The 20,874-nt window shown below is 43.2% G+C and overlaps 1 protein-coding gene across 1 annotated transcript in view; it reads right to left on the reverse strand.

Moving 5' to 3' along the window:
* Positions 1–13,555: 13,555 nt before the first annotated feature.
* prex2 (phosphatidylinositol-3,4,5-trisphosphate-dependent Rac exchange factor 2) overlaps positions 13,556–20,874 on the reverse strand; it is a 910,511-nt gene continuing 903,192 nt past the window's right edge. Inside the window, exon 39 of the mRNA XM_070891336.1 lies at positions 13,556–13,627. Within this exon, the coding sequence (XP_070747437.1) occupies positions 13,556–13,627 (72 nt within the window). The remainder of the gene's footprint in view (positions 13,628–20,874) is intronic.

Genomic DNA, 20,874 nt, shown 5'->3' on the forward strand with positions numbered 1-20,874 from the left:
AAATCAGAGCTATGTCTGGGTACTTGCAATTTGATTATCTATTTCATCACATGAAGGCAACCTACATTTGCTGAAAAAAAGCATTAAATTCCTCAATTGAAATTGGTGGCTAAAATAGTTTAAGGCCAGTGGTTAAAAGACACACAAGAAATAATAATAAGACCTCGATGCCAAGTTTATATGTTACTTATAGTAGTCATAAGTAAAAACAAAATCTTAGTCCTGAGATAATGTTATCCAATATTTTTATTAATTATACAACCAAGAATTGACACCGAGTCAAAGAAGGAGACATTAGGACAGGTGACCAAACGCTTGGTCAAAGAGGTAAGTTTTAGGCAGATTCTTAAAGGAGGAGTGGTGGCGAGGTGGAGAGGTTTGGGGACGAAATACTTGGTGTCAATTCTTGGTTGATAATGCTCCTGTGAAGCGTGTGGGATGATTTAGAGCATGGGCAGATACAACGGGAGCGGCGAGATCAGGGCGAAGGTGTGGCGAGAGATTGTAGAGGCACGTAATCGGGGCCCAGGAGAGGCATGAGTTCAGGGCCAGTCCACACTGCGATATGTGCGTGCATTAGGTCCGTGCAGCAGAGCAGGTCTCCAGTCGTCTTGGATAACCCTTGCCACTGGATAAAGACCTAGCTCTGTCAAGCCCGTGTGGTGGCTGGTGTGCAATGGCCACCACACGTTAAAAAAATCCACGCACAGGCATCTTCCACCCTTCAGGATGTAGTTCAGGACATGGAATATTAGGTCCTTCATTGAAACATTTGTGAACTCATCCTTTTTTGGCGTGGAAACAAGTCATCCTCGTTTCAAGGGACTGCCTATGATGATGATAATTATTCAAATACAAATATTTCCTCAATCAGCAGTAATTATCTATTGGAAAGACACAATAAAAATTTGGATTTTCTATATTCATTTATATAATATATATATTATATATAGGTGTGTGTGTATGAAAGCATATCCAAGTTTTGTGTGTTTACAATATGTGCAAGACAGTGAATATCCTACAAAAATATAATTGTATCATGTTCCCCTCTTGTCATATGATGCTGAAGTACTGATACAACTTTCATCTTCCCTCTTTCCTATCATATGGAGGATTCCACACATAAGGGAAGAAAACAGTAGGCCAGGGATCTTTTATTGCATTAAAAACAAATCAAACTTTATATCATATATAAAACAACATATGATGGGGACTGAGTGGAAGTTTACAACATAATCTCAGCCTTAATGTGGCAAGATGAAACTATGTTGCGCTATATAAGACATTTTCTGAATCCTTGGTTATATTACAGTCTTGTCGCACACTCTCAGCCATCTGTAAACTGCTTAAGGCAATATCTGACTGCATTATGCATTTGTAAATGTTCCTATGCCTGACAATAACCAGCTACAATGCAGGATATCATCTTAAATAGTGAACTATTCAAATATACAAAATTGTATCAACAAATTATGCTTTAATATGAGGTAAAGATAAAAGGATTGTACCAGTTCAAGTTGAGTGTAGCTTCTTAAACTGATAGTTAATTAAAACAATTATGCTTTATAAATTTACACTAAGCAATTTTAACTAAATTTCTAGCTTAACAAATATATTTACTAAACAGCAACCCTAGTTTGAGTCTGTTCAGTGTGGCAAAGAAAAACAGTTATTCCAGTTGTATGAATAGCCAAGGTTTATCTTGGTGTAGTTCATAAAGGCAGCACATCATTTACCAGCACATTCAAGCATTATCTTGTAAGCAAGCCAGGATCATTCTATTATCTGCAACGGAAATGCTCTTTGAGTTGTTACTGAACAATTTATGTCGAGGTATCTCGGAGTTAAATATGAGGCAGAAATCTTCATGCGTCTCCATCAGGGGGTGGCTGACACAGCTTGTACAATCTATAGAAACGGATGGCAGAAGTTACATAGTGAATGGACTAAATGCATCGATGATTATTCGCTTTATTGAGCATTCAATATAGAACACTGTAATGAAATAACCAATAACCATACCACTGAAAGGCCAGCCACCAATAAGTATTGCACAGTGGAGTTCGCTATATTTTATAACAAGCTTTGCTAAGCTACATTGCTGGAGATGGAGCTACTAAATATCAGTGAACATTAATTCAGCGTGAATGTTACCGTGGAAAAAAACAATTTGCCTGCCCTATGAAAATAAATTAAATCATGGAAAATAAATAAACTTTCTATTATTGTATCAGATTTTTTACTGTTATTAGTCTCAATTATTATTCTAAATTATTACTGCAACTATGTGATTCAGATCACCCATCGTTGAATCACATCTATTTCAACAAATAATCAGAAGTGATTGGAGCTTTTCTTTAATCAAGAAACTAGTTGAAAATAGGAGAGAAGGCATGGTAATTCAAGATATAGTGGTTAGGTGCAATTACATTGTTAAAGGAATGTCAGTCTGAATTTGGCTTTGAGGTTTCATTGATATCTACATAAATTCTGCATTCAATTCATAGTGTTACACTGCCAAAGCTCAGAGTGGCACACTTAAACTGACTTCAGGGAGACTTAGTAAATGGGTGGTTTAATATTAGCTGGAGCTGGCGCTTTCACAACACTTATTGTCACCACCAGCATAGGTTCTGCTACTTACACAGGCAAGGTTGGGCAACGTTACGGGGGAGAAATTGAAGATGAGAATGTGGAGTTTCAATTTAATATGTATGTGGAGCAAGTTTAGGCGAGTGAGTGTGGCAGTGATAATGGGACTTAATGGGGATGATGTTGACAGTGGAGTTTTTGGGGTTGGAGTTTGCAGAGCAGAGAAGACAGGAAGTTGGCTAGGAGGTTGTTGGAGAATTCAACAAAAATGTTGATCAGGAAGTCTACAGTAGTGAGGTGAGGTAGGGACAGATACGGACAATATTGCAGAGATGAAATCATACAATTTTACAGCACAGGAGTAAGCTATTCAGTCCATAACACCTTTGCTGACTCTCTGAAAACGTTATTAACTTAGTCCATTCCCCTTTCCCCATACCCTTTGACATTTTTCTCTGTTAAATTTTTATCCATTTTTATTTTAAAAGCTATTATGGAATCTGCTTCCATCACTAATTCTGGTAGAGCATACCATGTCATGGCAACAATCTGCATTAAAAGATTCTATTCTCTTTCATGATGATCTAGATCTAGGCTCTTTATTTACCAACCCTTAGACCAGTAGAAATCGTTTTTCCTAATATACCTTGTAATTTTGAACATCTCTACCAGGGGAGCGAAATTGCCCTGCACCCCAATTGGGGGTGGTAACATTCTGGGGCCGGGACTTTTAGTGCCCGGCGTGGAAGTCCTGCCCCTGCCGCTAAATTGGGCTTACCGCCCCTGAAAGGAAGCGGAGCACAATCTCCCACACTGCACTTCCTTTAGGGGCTGGTCCCGGGGCACTACTGGGGCGAAATGTTCAGCGCTACTTGTATGCTCCATGTAGCGTTGATGCGCTTCAACGCCCCACCCCTTTGACTAAATGGGAGGGCCGCTGTGCACGCTCCACAGCCTCTGATGGCCACCACTGGGAAGAACCCCCCCCCCGGGGTTGAGGATCAGACTCCCTTGGGATCGGAGCTACCCTCCACCACCCCACCCCCCGTGGGGTCGAGGATCAGACCCATCTGTTCCTACGGCTCCTCCGGAGCCAATCCTGTCAATTAGGCTGACTTCCAGGTAGGGAACCTGTCAGGACCAAAAGTCGCATGCTGTGGGTTACCCGTCCGAAACTCTGCCCCTTCGCCTCCCCCAGCCTATGTAACCCACCCCAGTAAATATCCAGCCCTGAGGTTTTCCAAGCCTGATTCGACCTCAGGGAGGGGACTGAAGCCAGTGTGAAGGGAGCAGAATTTATGATGGGGCCCAAAAGCAAAGGCTTCAGTCTACTGAATAGATGAAATTTTGACTCAGCCATGACTTCATGTCAGGCAGGCAGTATTCAAAATTTTAAAAGGGCGTGGGCCAAAATAACAAAGAGCATCATGTCAATCAGATATGAGTGGCTGGAGTTTGAGTATAGACTGACACAAACAGTGTAGACTGACATATGTTTGAATGGTTTGGGCTGGATCACTGAAGTTCTCTTCTGAGACAAAATATTTCTCTCTGGAAATTAAGAAACCAGCAAGTGACTATCAATCAATCTTTTAATTAAATATTAATGAGGGTAAAAGACTGAGTGGGAAATGTTAATGCTGATAGAAACATCGACATAGAAAATAGGTGCAGGAGTAGGCCATTCGGCCCTTCTAGCCTGCACCGCCATTCAATGAGTTCATGGCTGAACATGCAACTTCAGTACCCCATTCCTGCTTTCTCGCCATACCCCTTGATCCCCCTAGTAGTAAGGACTTCATCTAACTCCTTTTTGAATATATTTAGTGAATTGGCCTCAACAACTTTCTGTGGTAGAGAATTCCACAGGTTCACCACTCTCTGGGTGAAGAAGTTTCTCCTCATCTCAGTCCTAAATGGCTTACCCCTGATCCTTAGACTGTGATCCCTGGTTCTGGACTTCCCCAACATTGGGAACATTCTCCCTGCATCTAACCTGTCTAAACCCATCAGAATTTTAAACGTTTCTATGAGGTCCCCTCTCATTCTTCTGAACTTCAGTGAATACAAGCCCAGTTGATCCAGTCTTTCTTGATAGGCCAGTCCCGCCATCCCGGGAATCAGTCTGGTGAACCTTCGCTGCACTCCCTCAATAGCAAGAATGTCCTTCCTCAAGTTAGGAGACCAGAACTGTACACAAAACTCCAGGTGTGGCCTCACCAAGGCCCTATACAACTGTAGCAACACCTCCCTGCCCCTGTACTCAAAACACCTCGCTATGAAGGCCAACATGCCATTTGCTTTCTTAACCACCTGCTGTACCTGCATGCCAACCTTCAATGACTGATGTACCATGACACCCAGGTCTCGTTGCACCTCCCCTTTTCCTAATCTGTCACCATTCAGATAATAGTCTGTCTCTCTGTTTTTACCACCAAAGTGGATAACCTCACATTTATCCACATTATACTTCATCTGCCATGCATTTGCCCACTCACCTAACCTATCCAAATCACTCTGCAGCCTCATAGCATCCTCCTCGTAACTCACACTGCCATCCAACTTAGTGGCATCTGCAAATTTGGAGATACTACATTTAATCCCCTCGTCTAAATCATTAATGTACAGTCTAAACAGCTGGGGCGCCAGCACAGAACCTTGCGGTACCCCACTAGTCACTGCCTGCCATTTTGAAAAGTACCCATTTACTCCTACTCTTTGCTTCCTGTCTGACAACCAGTTCTCAATCCATGTCAGCATACTACCCCCAATCCCATGTGCTTTAACTTTGCACATTAATCTCTTGTGTGGGACCTTGTCAAAAGCCTTCTGAAAGTCCAAATATACCACATCAACTGGTTCTCCCTTGTCCACTCTACTGGAAACATCCTCAAAAAATTCCAGAAGATTTGTCAAGCATGATTTCCCTTTCACAAATCTATGCTGACTTGGACCTATCATGTCACCTCTTTCCAAATGCGCTGCTATGACATCCTTAATAATTGATTCCATCATTTTACCCACTACTGAGGTCAGGCTGACTGGTCTATAATTCCCTGTTTTTTCTCCCTCCTTTTTTAAAAAGTGGGGTTACATTGGCTACCCTCCACTCGATAGGAACTGATCCAGAGTCGATGGAATGTTGGAAAATGACTGTCAATGCATCAGTTTGAGTTCCAATCCGTTACACAGCTGCAAAGCTCCATCAGGACGCTCCTTCTATAAGAGAAGAAAATCTTTCTTTCTACTATTTTAAAAACAAAGGAAATGTTTTATGGCAGGAACATTTAAAATGTTAATTATTTGTGCAAGGCATGTTACTGTTTTACAGTAGACTTACAAAAATGAATTACGAACTGATAATTTTTTAAATTGCACTGGTCTTCTGTTTAATTTTAAAAACAGAGAAACAGACTCTTTTTTTCAATATTACTGGGAATATTTTCACTAAACTGGTAATTTTACAAAATTGTAATCCTGATCTAGAACTGTTCCCACTGTCAGCACCTGTTGGGAATTCAAACATTGTCCTCATGATCTTCCCTCCATTCAAATTAACAGGCGGAATACCATGGTTCTCTATGCCAAGAGTGTGATTCTGTAAAGTTATCCATTACGATCCATACAGAGCTAATAAAAAGATGGTGGGCGCTCAATACACTAAAGTACATCAAGTGCCTCTTCCTGGAAAATCAGACACAGAGACTTGAAGCTCATCATACACCCAAGGTGCTCTGTGCATCTCACATGTTGTGCCCTGGGCTCATTAGGCCCGAGTTCTATTTAAATTAGGTACCCACTCAATAATGCAGCTGAAACACCTGAATAGTGCTCGAACCACACAATGCCCACTTGGAACGGATTCTGATAGAGAGGTCTCCATAAACATTAAAAAATGGCAACCATGTCCCATCCACCCGGCATCAATGTCCTTTACTCCCCTCCACTTTCCCCTCCAGGAATATGTATGGTGTACAACAGCAGTCAGCAGCCCTTCACTTGCATGCTGATGACTGATAATGCAGCCATGGCACTTTCTGCATGTTGGGAGAGACGATGTAGGAGCACCAATAAATTATGCTGACATCGCTTTATGCTGCACAGGTGCAGGTAGCATATGCAGAGTATTGTTGCTGATGACTCAGTGCTTGGGCAGCATAATTGTCCCCCATATGTACAGTATTAGGAATGTTACTCTCTCAAAGAACAAAAGAACATAAAAAATAGGAACAGGAGTAGGCCATGTGGCCCCTCGAGCCTGCTCCGCCTTTCAATAAGATCATGGCTGATCTGATCATGGACTCAGTTCCATTTCCCCTCTCGCTCCCCATAACCCCTTATCGTTTAAGAAATTGGCCATTTCTGTCTTAAATTTATTCAATGTCCCAGCTTCCACACTCTCTGAGGTAGCGAATTCCACAGATTACAACTATCTGAGAGAAGAAATTTCTCCTCATCTCTGTTGTAAATGGGCAGGCCCCTTATTCTAAGATCATGCCCTCTAGTTCTAGTCTCCCCCATCAGCGGAAACATTCTCTCTGCATCCACCTTGTCAGGCCCCCTCATAATCTTATACGTTTCGATAAGGTCATCTCTCATTCTTCTGAATTTCAATGAGTAGAGGCCCAACCTACTCAACCTTTCCTCATAAGTCAACCCCCTCATCCTCAGAATCAACCTAGTGAACTTTCTCTGAACTGCCTCCAAAGCAAGTATATCCTTTCGTAAATATGGAAACCAAAACTGCACGCAGTATTCCAGGTGTGGCCTCATCAATACCTTGTATAGCTGTAGCATGACTTCTCTGCTTTTATACTCCATGCCCTTTGCAATAAAGGCCAAGATACCATTGGCCTTCCTGATCACTTGCTGTACCTGCATACTATCCTTTTGTGTTTCATGCACAAGTACCCCCAGGTCCCACTGTGCTGTAGCACTTTGTAATCTTTCTCCATTTAAATAATAACTTGCTCTTTGATTTTTTTCTGCCAAAGTGTATGACCTCACACTTTCCAACATTATACTCCATTTGTCAAATTTTTGCCCACCCACTTAGCCTGTCTATGTCCTTTTGCAGCTTTTTTGTGTCCTCCTTACACATTGCTTTTCCTCCCATCTTTGTATCGTCAGCGAACTTGGCTACGTTACACTCAGTCCCTTCTTCCAAGTCGTTAATATAGATTGTAAATAATTGGGGTCCCAGCACTGATCCATGCGGCATCCCACTAGTTACTGGTTGCCAACCAGAGAATGAACCATTTATCCCGACTCTCTGTTCTCTGTTTGTCATCCAATCCTCTATCCATGCTAATATATTACCCCCAACCCCGTGAATTTTTATCTTGTGCAGTAACCTTTTATGTGGCACCTTGTCAAATGCCTTCTGGAAGTCCAAATACACCACATCCACTGGTTCCCCTTTATCCATCCTGTTCGTTACATCTTCAAAGAACTCCAGCAAATTTGTCAAACATGACTTCCCCTTCATAAATCCATGCTGACTCTGCCTGACCGAATTTTGCTTTTTCAAATGTCCTGCTACTGCTTCTTTAATAATGAATTCCAACATTTTTCCAACCACAGATGTTAGGCTAACTGGTCTATAGTTTCCTGATATTTGTCTGTCTCCTTTTTTAAATAGGAGCGTTACATTTTCAGTTTTCCAATCTGTTGGGACCTCCCCAGAATCTATGGAATTTTGGTAAATTACAACCAATGTATCCACTATCCCTGCCACTACTTCTCAAGACCCTAGGATGCAAGCCATCAGGTCCAGGGGATTTATCTGCCTTTAGTCCCATTATCTTACTGAGTACTATCTCCTTAGTGATTGTGATTGTGTTAAGTTCCGACCGTCCCCCTGCCCCCCACCCCCCATAACCTCTTGATTATCCACTGTTGGAATATTGTTCGTGTCCTCTACCGTAAAGACTGATACAAAATATTTGTTCAGAGTTTCTGCCATCTCCATGTTCCCCATTACTAATACCCCTGTCTCGTCCTCTAAGGGACCAACATTTACTTTAGCCACTCTTTTCCTTTTTATATACCTATAGAAACTCTTGCTATCTGTTTTTATATTTTGTGCTAGTATACTTTCCTAGTCTATCTTCCCTTTCTTAATCATTTTTTTTTGTCATTCTTTGCTGGCTTTTAAAAGCTTCCCAGTCTTCTGTCCTAGTTTTGGCCACTTTGTATGGTCTTGTTTTTAATTGGATACCGTCTTTTATTTCTTTAGCTAGCCACGGATGGCTCTCTTTTCTCTTACACCCTTTCCTCCTCACTGGAATATATTTTTCTTGAGAGTTATGAAATATCTCCTTAAATGTACATCACTGTTCATCAACCATCGACTTGGCTGAAAGTGACCATCTTATTACTCAATTAGAATAGAACTGATTCCAGATTCATAGAAATTCTTTGTAGACAATAAAAAAACCTTAATACTGCCATTGGGTAAAGAAAGAAAACAAAAATCTTGTTTCAGAATGGTGCATGTATTTTTTCCAAATGCTTTCTTTCTATACATTTTCTGCTTTTCTTTTTATCCTCATCATCTACACAACAATGGCACCATTAAAGCGAAACTGTAATGGCTAACCACACGCTAAAAAAAAAATCCAAGCACAGGCATCTTCCACCCTTCACGATGTAGTTCGAGATCTGGAATATTAGGTCCTTCATTGAAACACCTGTGAACTCATCCCTTTTTGGTGTGGAAGCAAGTCATCCTCACTTCGAGGAACTGCCTATGATGGGAAGAGGATATGTGTGTGTGTTCTATCTGTCTGTTTGTTGAGGGGCGGGTCTCTGTGTGTAGGGGCGGGAGGGGGTTCTGACGAAAGATCATCGGCCTGAAACGTTAACTCTGTTTCTCTCTCCACAGATGCTGCCTGACCTGCTGTGTGTTTCCTGCACTTTTTGTTTTTAATCCACTAATACCTATCTTATATTATAGGATTGCTCACAATTATAGACATCCCTGTCACGTAAAGGGCCCAGCACTATTATTGTTTATTATTTGGTGATCTAGAAGCAGGCTGCCTGACTGAATGTTTCCTAAGCCAGTGGTGTGGAGATAAGTAAAGGGATAGAGAGAGTGAAGAATGGAAGGAAACAAAGAACGAAGAAAGGAGACAGGGAAGATAGAGAAGAGACAGGGAGATAGTTGAGAGGGAAAGATGCACAAAGGAAGAAAGTAAGGAGCTTTCAGTGTGAATTGCCTCGTCGATTGCACTGGCACATTGCTTTTCTGCTGAAGCAGAAGCAGCTATTTTATTGTCATTTTGTCAAGTAACTGGGCATTGTGCTGTGAAATATATCAGCCATTTCAATTACAATGTACACAAGGATCCGATTAAAGGCAATCATCAAAGTGGATAAGCAATTGTGAACAGGCTGAATATGCACATGGGAACGATTTGTAATGATCAGGGTACTGCTACAAGTTGGGTAATATCAGGACACCCTGCACGTGAATGTTATTAGATCTGAATTATTAAAACTGTTAATATTGTTGGAAAATATTGTTACTGAGAAACCTGATGAGCAGACAAGTACAAATCAACAGAGAGAGAAAAATATATGCAAAAAGATGGATAGCTTATAAAGTAAGACAAAAGTGCATACATCAGATAATGTGACCAGAATAAAATGGTGTGGCAGAATAAAAACAAATTGTTTATACAAAAATGAAAGGGAATGTAAGTGCAATGACTAAGGAAATTAGTTCAGAGACTTACAACATTCATTTAATTCTTTATGTTAAACCAACTTCATGATGGGGAAAAGATTGTGGCAGTTTATTAAAAATAAGCTGCCAGCAGATACACACATATCAAAATAACTTATTGTATAAAGGAAAAGAAAGGACTTGCATTTATAATCACTCTTTTCACAAGCTCAGGTCGCCCCAAGTGCTTAACAACCAATGAAGTACTTTTGAATTGTAAGCATTGTTGTAATGTAGGGAAATGTGACAGCCAAATTGTGCACAGCAAGATCCCACAAACTGCAGTGAGATACATGATCAGATATCGGGGCCGAAATTGAGCCCCGCCCCAAATGGGGTGCAACTATCGTTTGGTAAGTTTTTCTCCGGGGAGTTACTGGAGAAATTCACCACTTTAATATTTTTGGGTGTCGGGGCAGTGTTTCGGGCGACTGCGGGGCGAAAGTGCCCTTGCAGTGGGTTGGCCGCCCCGACCAGTCATCGACGCCGCGCTGATGATGTCAGTGCGTCGCTGATGACATCAGCGCGACATGGACGTGTCGCGTCGCGCTGATGCGTCACAATGTCCCTCCCCTTCAGTTAAAGGAGAGGGCCACTGCGAACTCTGCAGAGTTTTCAGTTAGGTTCACTGGGCCACCAGGGAGGGTTTTGGCTGGGCCAGCAGCCTGGCACCCAAGAGGGGGTGCCAGGCTGCCAGTTGGCGGCCAGGCCGAACCCGGGAACATAACTGTTGGCCTGACCTGGTAGTCAGCCGACAATTAAAAATATGGCGACTGTGGCAATGTGACCTCCCCTTTAAGGCCGGACGCGCCGCCCAGTCACAGACAGCTCCCCACTGGGGAATGTTGTCAGTGGCATCAACCGGCGGAGGCGCTGCTCCCACAGGGCAATTCCGCGTGGGGGGTGGAAAGGGGGCTGCTCTGGTCGGTGTGAGATCGGCGGCGCGTGCCCGACGCGGTGGGAAAACAGGCGGAGCGGAAATCTGTTCCCGCCGCTTCCGACCCGGGAGCAATTTCGGTTGGGTCGGCCAATCCATCTGCCCCCGGTCAGTAAGACCTTTCACCTCTTTGAGGTGATAATGGAGCTTATGAGGGGGGCAATTTTGGCTCCATTCTGTTTATTTTTACTGATATTGGTTAAGGGATAAAAATTGGCCAGGATAGTGAGAGAACTGCCCTGCTCTTCTTTGAATAGTGCCATGGGATCTTGTACATCCACCTAAGAGGGTAGACTTGGTTTAACGTCTCATACACCACCAATAGTGCAGCATTTCTTCAGTACTGCACTGGGAATGTCAACTTAGATTATGTGCTCAAATCTCTCGAGTGGGATTGAACCCATGACCATTTGATTCAGAGGCAAGTGTGCTACCACTGAGTCAAGGCTGAAACCTAAGCATTAGCAACAGCATGAAAAATGAACCTACCCTAAATTGAACAATTAGGGATAAATTGCACAAAAACTTTCGAGAAAATAAAGTGATGGAAACACTTGTAAGAAATAAATAGGACAGGTTGTGGCTTTATATGAGACTGTGGAAGGTTGTAAAGCTTGAGCAAAACCCACTTACAATACTTTCATTAACTTTCATAAGGCTTTCACGCAAGTGCTTCCTGATGAAGAAGCTGTAAGCTATGGGAATACATGGCCAAATCTTGGATTTTATTCTGGATGTATATTTCAGTTCCAAGGTCCATGTGAGGGTAAATGAGAGATTTGCTGAACTTATCTCTCGAAAAAGGATGGAATCAAGGTTATTCCCCATCAAACATCCTGTTTGATGTCTTCACTTGGGGATCAAGTGCATTTTACTTACGATCTCGAAGCATAGACTAACCAGTGAGATATGGTGGTACAGTTCCCAGTGCAGTACTGCATGGCTCAAGAGGTTTGTTCAAAGTTATTAATTGGAAGACATTCCAATTGTTGACTCATATCCATACCTGAGGGCCCTGGTGGATGCTAACTTTAGCCTGGACAGTGTTCTGCGACTGCACTAAGAGGGGTAGTCTTTATTATCTTTTTAAGTGATAGCAAGATACCAATGCAGTTTAAGCTTACACAATATTAAGCAGGTGTCCAAATCTATGTAGCAATTTTACCAACTCCCGTCCCTCCCTCCCCCGTCCCCCCACACCCCCACGATGGGCAGATGAGGGTCAAGTGCAGGTTTAAATTGGCAAATTTGAGAAACCCGACCCCCAACCCACGCAAACGCGCCTGCTTTGGTTTTAACCATGGCGGCTTTCGGGGTGTATGAGTAACCCGCTCTGGAGAGGTGGGTCTGTAATTATAGTATTCAAATGAGGAGACATGAGGAAACATTTTTTACACAGAGAGTTGTTGTGATCTGGAATTGTCTGCCTGAAAGGGTGGTGGAAGCAGATTCAACAGTAACTTTCAAAAGGGAATTGGATAAATCACTGAAGTGAAAAAATGTGGGGAAAGAGCAGGGGAGTGAGACTAGTTGGATAACTCTACCAAAGAGCCAGCACGGGCATGATGGGCCAAATGTCCTCTTTCTGTGCTGTATAATTTTATGATTCTACCCCTGTGTACTTTACATTGAATAAACAGAAATTCTACCTTGTTTTGGAGATTTTTAAGCATAGTGTTGGGTTTCTAGTCAAGTCAAACACTTGAAAGGCTAAGAAAAATCAATTCAGACAATAGTATATCAGCAGACATGTTTGTTTTAAAAAAAAAAATTGTTTTCAGGATGTGGGGGATGCTGGCAAGGTCGCATTTATTGCTCATTCATTGTGCCCAGAAAAGATGCTGGTGGGCCTTCTATTTGCTTCATAATAACTAAATAGGGGCATTCAGAATCAACCACATAGTGTTGGACTGAAGGCATGTACTGGCCAGACCACAGAGAGGTGGTAAATTTCCTTCCCTGAAGGACATTCGTAAACCAGCTGGGTTTTAATGATAATCCAGAAGTTTCCATGGCCATTTTCCCGGTGTCAGCCAACAAATTCAATTTCAAACACTTTACTATGGTATTTGAAGTCATCATCTCTGGGTTGCTAGTGCAGTACCATAATCACTCTGCCCCAGTACATAATCACTATTCCACCATATCCATATTTGTGCAAATCAATGCATGATGAATTGCATGTACCATAATCAGACTTTAAATATATCTTTATGACAACACCAGCCACTGAACTAGAGAGTAATAGTAAACCAACCAATATGACATTCCATTGTTTCAATTATATAGCAAAGTTACCTTGGGGCAGATTGTGGTGTTCGGTCCCTCACTCCAAGATTCTTAGCAGAGTTCTGCACTCTTGCCCCCTGAAATAAAGCAGACACTTTCTTACTGGCACATAAAGCTAGTCCAATTATTTTAATGCATGTCTTGGAAGAACCCACTGTGATAAAAAAGGCATAATCAAATTAACTTTACTCATTCATAATGTATAGGATCTGCAGTGCAGAGTTTCATGGACTGCAGTAGATTAACGGATTCCATCAAGGACATGGTAATTTTATTTCTAAGACGATACACTGACAAATGATAGTGTACGAACAGAAAGAAAAAAATTACATTTATATACCACTTTATTGTAGATGTCATAAACATGTCAAAGCCTTTAACATGCAATTAATTTGTTTGAAATACAGTGACCATTGCCATATGGGAAAACATCACAAGATCACAAAAATAACAATGCGATGAATGATCAGTTAATTTAATGCTCACCAAAGCTCAGTTTGGATTCCGCCAGGACCACTCAGCTCCAGACCTCATTACAGCCTTGGTCCAAACATGGACAAAAGAGCTGAATTCCAGAGGTGAGAATCAGTGGGAAACTCTCCAATGGCTGGAATTATACCTAGCACAAAGGAAGATGGTTGTGGCGGTTGGAGGCCAATTAGCTCAACCCCAGGACATCGCTTGCAGGAGTTCCTTGGGGCAGTGTCTAAGGCCCAAACATCTTCAGTGCCTTCATCAATGACCATCCCTCCATCATAAGGTCAGAAGTGGGGATGTTTGATGATGATTGCACAAAGCTCAGTTCCATTCGCAACTCCTCAGATGATGAAGCAGTCCGTGCCAGCATGCAGCAAGACCTGGACGACATTCAAGATTAGCCTGATAAGTGGCAAGTAACATTCGGAACAAGTGCCAGGCAGTGACTATCTCCAACAAGGAGTCTACCACTTCCGCTTGACATTCAACAGCATTGCCATTGCCAATTCACTCACCATCAACATCCTGGGTGTCACCATTGATCAGAAACTTAACTGGACCAATCACATAAATACTGTGGCTACAAGAGCAGGTTAGAGGCTGGGTATTCTGTGGCAAGTGTCTCACCTCCTGACCTCCCAAAGCCTTTCCAGCATGTACAAGGCACACGCCAGCAGTGTGAAGGAATACTCTCCACTTACCTGGATCAGTGCAGCTCCAACAACACTCAAGAAACTTGACACCATCCAGGACAAAGTAGCCGCTTGATTGGCACCCCATCCATCACCTTAAACATTCACTCCCTCCAACACCGATGCACCATGGCTGCAGGGTGTACCATCTAAAAGATGCACTGCAGAATCTCGCCACAGCTTCTTCGACAGCATCTCCCAAACCCCGCAACCTCTACCACCGAGAAGGACAAGGGCAACAGGCACATGGGAACATCACCACCTGCAAGTTCCCCTCCAAGTCACACACCATCCTGACTTGGAAATATATCGCTGTTCCTTCATCGTTGCTGGGTCAAAATACTAGAATTCCCTCCATAACAGTACTGTGTGAATACGTTCACCAGCACCAACTTCTCAAGGGCAATTAGGGATGGGCAATAAATGCTGCCCTTTCCAGCGACATGCACATCCCATGAACTAATTTTTTTTTAAATTCTGGTGCTATTGGGTGAGGGAGGATTGTTGGCCAGGATACAAGAAGAGCTTCTTGTTTGTCATTAAATATTGTCATTGGAACTTTAATGTCCATCAAGACCACTGGACCAGGCAAATGGAACTTCGGTTTTACATCTCATGAAAGGTGACACCTCCAACAGTACATCACTCACTTAGTACTACACTGGAGTACAAACCTGAATTATGTGTTCAGTTTGGAACAACTGATATGAGTCTCTTGAAATATTTCCCCCTCATGTTGAATAAGTCAGTCAATGTTTTCAATGATCACAGAATTTCTAGATCAATACGATTTTGCAAAAAGGAATAATTTCAATTTGCCCAGCATAACAGTGAACTGTAAAGATGTAACTTGCCAAGTATAAGTGGGAAAATGACTAGCAGCTCCGACAAGTTTGCAAGCAGGTTCATTTTTAAAATGTATAAATATTTGCATTTTATAAAAAAACTTTATGGATATACTGAAGCAGCTTGCATAATATTTTTCAATATGATTCTTCAAATGAGATTTTGATTCAGTTCTTCTGTTCAAACAAAGGTTTATTGGAAAATTACTGATTTACATTTACATAGAATTCAATAGCAATGGCTCATTTATTTTATACATAACACAACTGTCACAGTGAAATATTTTAGTTTTAACCTGATTTTTCACAAGTTTGCAAATTAAATACGCTATTTAAGGAAATATATTCCATGTGTAATCATTAGAGCAGTAATTTAAATATTCATGACTTCTATTATTTCTTAATCAAAAAGTTTCCAAATTTTTCATTTTATAGACATTGAAAGTTAATTTGAGTAATAAAATGAATTTTTAAATATATTCTTTACACAAGTTGGCTTCATCTTGTCCGCCAGCAAATTACAGTTCTCTAGCTTGTACCTAGCATCACTCCATATTTTGCTATTTGGTTAATGTTTTAAGTAATGAAAAGCATTTCTTAATTAAATGTAATGTATTGCAATGCAGTGCCAAAATACATTTTCCAAAGGATTATATCCAAAGGTCTCAGGGAAATGTAATTAATGTGCCTAAAGAGATAGTTAATATCTATAGCAAAGTGTTCTTTGGAATAGTTGCAAATAGATCATGAAGTCATCAATAATCTTTGACTAAATTGAAACGCTGACTGGCCTCTTCCTCTGCCTGTGCAGAGTCTTACATTTTCATGTCTGCATTGTAATAAAATATAGGGGGAAGGGCAGAGGAATCGCAAGAGAATTAGGGGCCGAGGGGCAGCCAGAGGAGCGGGAGGGAGGAATCACAAGAGAATTGAGGGTCAAGGGCGGCTGGAGGAGCAGGGAGGGAGGTATTCCAGGGGATCAGGACCGATGGGCAGCCAGTCGAACAGGGGGCTAGTTGTAAGCGATCGGAGACCTGGACTAGCATGCGGTAGAAGGGGGCTGGAGGCCCACAGAAATCACTAGCTGAGAGGGAGCATGGTGGGGGTGGGGGGGGGGGGGCGGCTGTCTGAAGAGATCGTGGGCAGAACCACCACAGGTAGGGGAGGTCTGAAAAAATCATGGTCCAGGAGGAGCACAGGGAGGGCCCGGGATGTGGTTGGGGAAGGGGGGGTCAGCAAACATCAGCAGCCAGAGGAGTGGGGTGGGGGTGGGGGGGGGGGGGGGAAGAGAGAGGAGGAACAATGGAGGGGAGGCCTCGTTGGGGCGGGGGGTGGGGTTGGAAAAGGAGGTCTCAACTTCCCATATGCCCCCAACCTACCCGATTTTTTAGGTTAAATTTCCTCCCTTGGTCTTCTTGATTCCCATTGTGTGTGCACAATGAGACAGTCAGAGTACAATGAAGAGTTCGTAACAACTTTGCTACATTCACTGTTTGATGCAAAAAGTAAACGTCCTTCTTACTGGCATTTGGTTTACTAATGTTTATAGATTTGGAGAAAGGCATGGGATGTTGTTGATAAATTGATAGATTGTGAGAATGATTTTGGATAGGATAAAAATAGATATTGAGGTGGTACTTAAAAGGTTGGCAGTCGTCAAAGTAGGAAGGTCAGTTGGTCCGGATGGGATGCATCATAGGTTACTGACGGATGTAAGGATGGAAATTGTGGAGACTCTGGTCACAACCTTCCAATCCTCCTTGGACATGGGGGTGGTGCCACAGGCTGAAGGATTGTAAATGTTACATCCTGTTTATAAAAGGGGCGAGGGATAAACCCGGCAATGACAGGCCAATCAGCCTAATGTTGGTGATGGGGAAACTGTTACAGAAAATAATTCGGGACAAAGTTATTTGGCATTTACAAAAGTATGGATTAATAAATTAAAGTCAGCATGGATGTTTTTAAAGGCAAATCATGTTTGACTAACTTTATTGAGTTCTTTAGTGAAGTAACAGAGAGGATTGATGAGGACAGTACGGTTAATGTTGTGCATATGGACTTTCAAAAGGCGTTTGACAAAGTACACATAATCGACTTAAAAGCAAAATTAAAGCCCATAGGATTAAAGGGACAGTGGCAGGATGGATACAAAATTGGCTAAAGGACTGAAAGCAGAGAGTAGTGGTGATCACCACACAGTCATTGTGGAGACAAAGTCCTGTCTTCACACTGAAGACACCCTCCATTGTGTTGTGTGGCAAATTGCTGTGAAGTCCAAAAACCATCGGTTAGTAATAGTAGGGGATTTTAACTATCCTGACTATTGATTAGGACAAATATACTGTGAAGGGTATAGAGGGTGTGGAATTCTTAAAATGCATTCAAGAGAACTTTTTTAATCAGTATGCAACAAGCCCAACACGAGAGAGGGCAGTTTTGGATTTAGTTTTGGGAAATGAAGCTGGGCAGATTGAAGGGGTATTAGTGGGAGAGCACTTGGGTGCCAGTGACCTTAATTCAGTCAGATTCAAGTTAGTTATGGATAAAGATAAGGATAGGCCTGGAATAAAAGTCGGAAATTGGGGAAAAGCTAACTTTGCTAAGTTGAGGAGTGATTTGGCCACAGTGAACTGGAAACATCTACATGTGGGTAAATCAGTGTCGGAACAGTGGGAGGCATTCAACGAGGAGATCCGGAGGGCTCAGGCCAAACATGTGCCCTTAAAGAAAAAGGGGGGGAATAACAATTCCAGAGCCCCCTGGATGTCTAGGGACTTACAAGGGAGGATAAAGAAAAAAACGGAAGCTTATATCATATACCGACGGCTAAATACAGGTGCACAGTCCAAAATCTGGAGTTCCGGGCCGATCGGTGGGAGAGTCATCCGGAATCCGACAATGTTCCACAATCCGGACCTGCTGACCCTGCCGACCTCAGGCCTCGCCTCGCCGCCACTGCCCTTACCTCGGGGCCTCCTCATCGATCCGCCCCAACACCTCCTCTGCGACGGGGCCTGCTGGCCCGAACACCTCCTTGGCTGCAGGGCCGACCTGAACAGCTCCAACTCAGCGGGGCCTGCCCGAACACCTCCTTGGCTGCGGAGGCTGCCCGAACAGCTCCACCACAGCGGGGTCCCGCCCGAACATCGGCACAGCGGTGGGGCCCCGCCCAAACACCTTCTCCTCGGCGGGGCTCTGCCCAAACACCTTTTCCTCGGCGTGACCCGCCCAAATACCTCCTTAGTGGCGGGACCCCGACCGAACAGCTCCTCCATGGCGGGGCCCACCCAAACACCTTCTCCTCGGCGGGGCCCTGCCCAAACACCTTTTCCTCGGCGTGACCCGCCCAAATACCTCCTTAGTGGCGGGACCTCGACTGTACAGCTCCTCCATGGCGGGGCCCGCCCGAACACCTTCTCCTCGGCGGGCCCCGCCCGAACATCGGCACCTCGGCGAAGCCCCGCTCGAACAGCTCCTCGGCGGCAGGGCCCTTTTCTGACGTTCCGAAATCCGGAAATACCTGAACCTGGGCTCGGGTGTTTCCGGAGTGGTGACGTCAGAAATACGATCCAAAGTCCGGAAAACGCAGAATCGGGAATGGCCTCGGTCCCGAGGGTTCCGAATTCTGGACGCTGCACCTGTACTATAGAATCTTTGGAGGAATATAGAAAGTTAAGAGGTAAAATTAAAAAAGATATTAGGAATGCTAAGAGAGAGCATGAAAACCTCTTGGCTAGTAAAATTAAGGAAAACCCAAAGATATTCTACAAATATATTAAGAGGGTAACTAAAGAAAGGGTAGAGCCTATCAGAGACCATGAGGGTAATCTTTGTGTGGCGGTGGAAGATGTTGGTATGGTTCTTAATGAATACTTAGCGCCTGTTTTCACAAAGGAAAGGGGCAATGCAGATACTGCTATTAGAGGAGCAGTGTGAAATTCTGGATGAAATAAACATAGTGAGAGAAGAGTTATTAAAGGGTTTAGCAGCTTTGAAAGTAGATAAGTCCCCAGGCTCAGATGAAATGCATCCTAGGCTGTTGAGCGAAGTAAAAGAGTAAATAGCAGAGGCCTTGACCATCATTTTGCAGTCCTCTTTAGATTTGAACACGGTGCTGGAGGACTGGAGGACTGCTAATGTGGTACCCTTGTTTAAGAAGGGATAGGCCAAGTAATTAGGCCTATCAGCCTAACCTCAGCGGTGGGAAAATTATTGGAAAAAATCCTGAAAGACAGGATAAATCTACATTTGGAAAGGCAAGGATTAGTTAAGGACAGTCAGCACCGATTTGTTAAGGGAAGATCATGTTTGACTAACCTGATTGAATTTTTTGAGGAGGTAACCAAGAGGGTCGATGAGGGTAGTGCATATGATGTAGTATATATGGAAGTTAGCAAAGCTTTTGATAAGGTCCCACATGACAGACTGGTCATGAATGTTAAAGCCCATGGAATACAGGGCAAAGTGTCAAGTTGAATCCAAAATTGGCTTAGAGGTAGAAAGTAAAGGGTAATGGTTGATGGATGTTTTTGTGACTGGAAGGATGTTTCCAGTGGGGTTCCGCAGGGCTCAGTACTGGGTCCCTTTCCTTTTGTGGTATATATCAATGATTTAGATTTGAATATAGGGAGTATGATTAAGAAGTTTGCAGACAACACTAAAATTGGCTGTGTGGTTGATAATGAAGAGGAAAGTCATGGGGCTTGAACCTCCGCTTTTGTGATTATCGCCCAAAAATGGGCGTTATTTCCGGCGTTGTCGGTAAAAAAGGCTTCTCGCCCGTTCTCAAAACACCTAGTTTATCGCAAGCGATATCAAATGGGCGGTAGCGTTAAATTTTTTTGACCTTCTGCTGTAAAGTGTGGCCGTCCTTAGCAACGGCATGGCAACGCTCGATTCCCGCAATTCAGGAGGTCAAGTGTCATCATGACATGCGCAGAAGAGGAGACAGAGAGAGAGGGAGCTCAGAGGCACTGAAAGTGTGTGTGGCTGTGGTGTGTGCTTGTCTGGCTGTTGTGGGAGGCACGATGGAGATTCACCAGTAGCAAAAAGCCTATTAAGCACCAAGAACATAGTTGGCACCGAGTTTTTGTCCAACAAATAAGATATAACATGGAAGGGATGGTGGAGGCCCTGGAGCTGGTAGTCAGGAACACTGGTAGCAGAGGGCTTCCAGTGGTCCCCAAGCGTGGCACTCCGCCCCTAGGTTCCGCACCACCACTGTGAATGGCAGATGAGAGCAAGGACCAAGATCCTGCTTCTGCATCAGAGAATGTTGCCCCCTCGGCACACCCCGCTCCCGTACAC

Source organism: Pristiophorus japonicus, chromosome 1 (assembly GCF_044704955.1).
Source record: "Pristiophorus japonicus isolate sPriJap1 chromosome 1, sPriJap1.hap1, whole genome shotgun sequence".
Taxonomy (NCBI): domain Eukaryota; kingdom Metazoa; phylum Chordata; class Chondrichthyes; family Pristiophoridae; genus Pristiophorus; species Pristiophorus japonicus.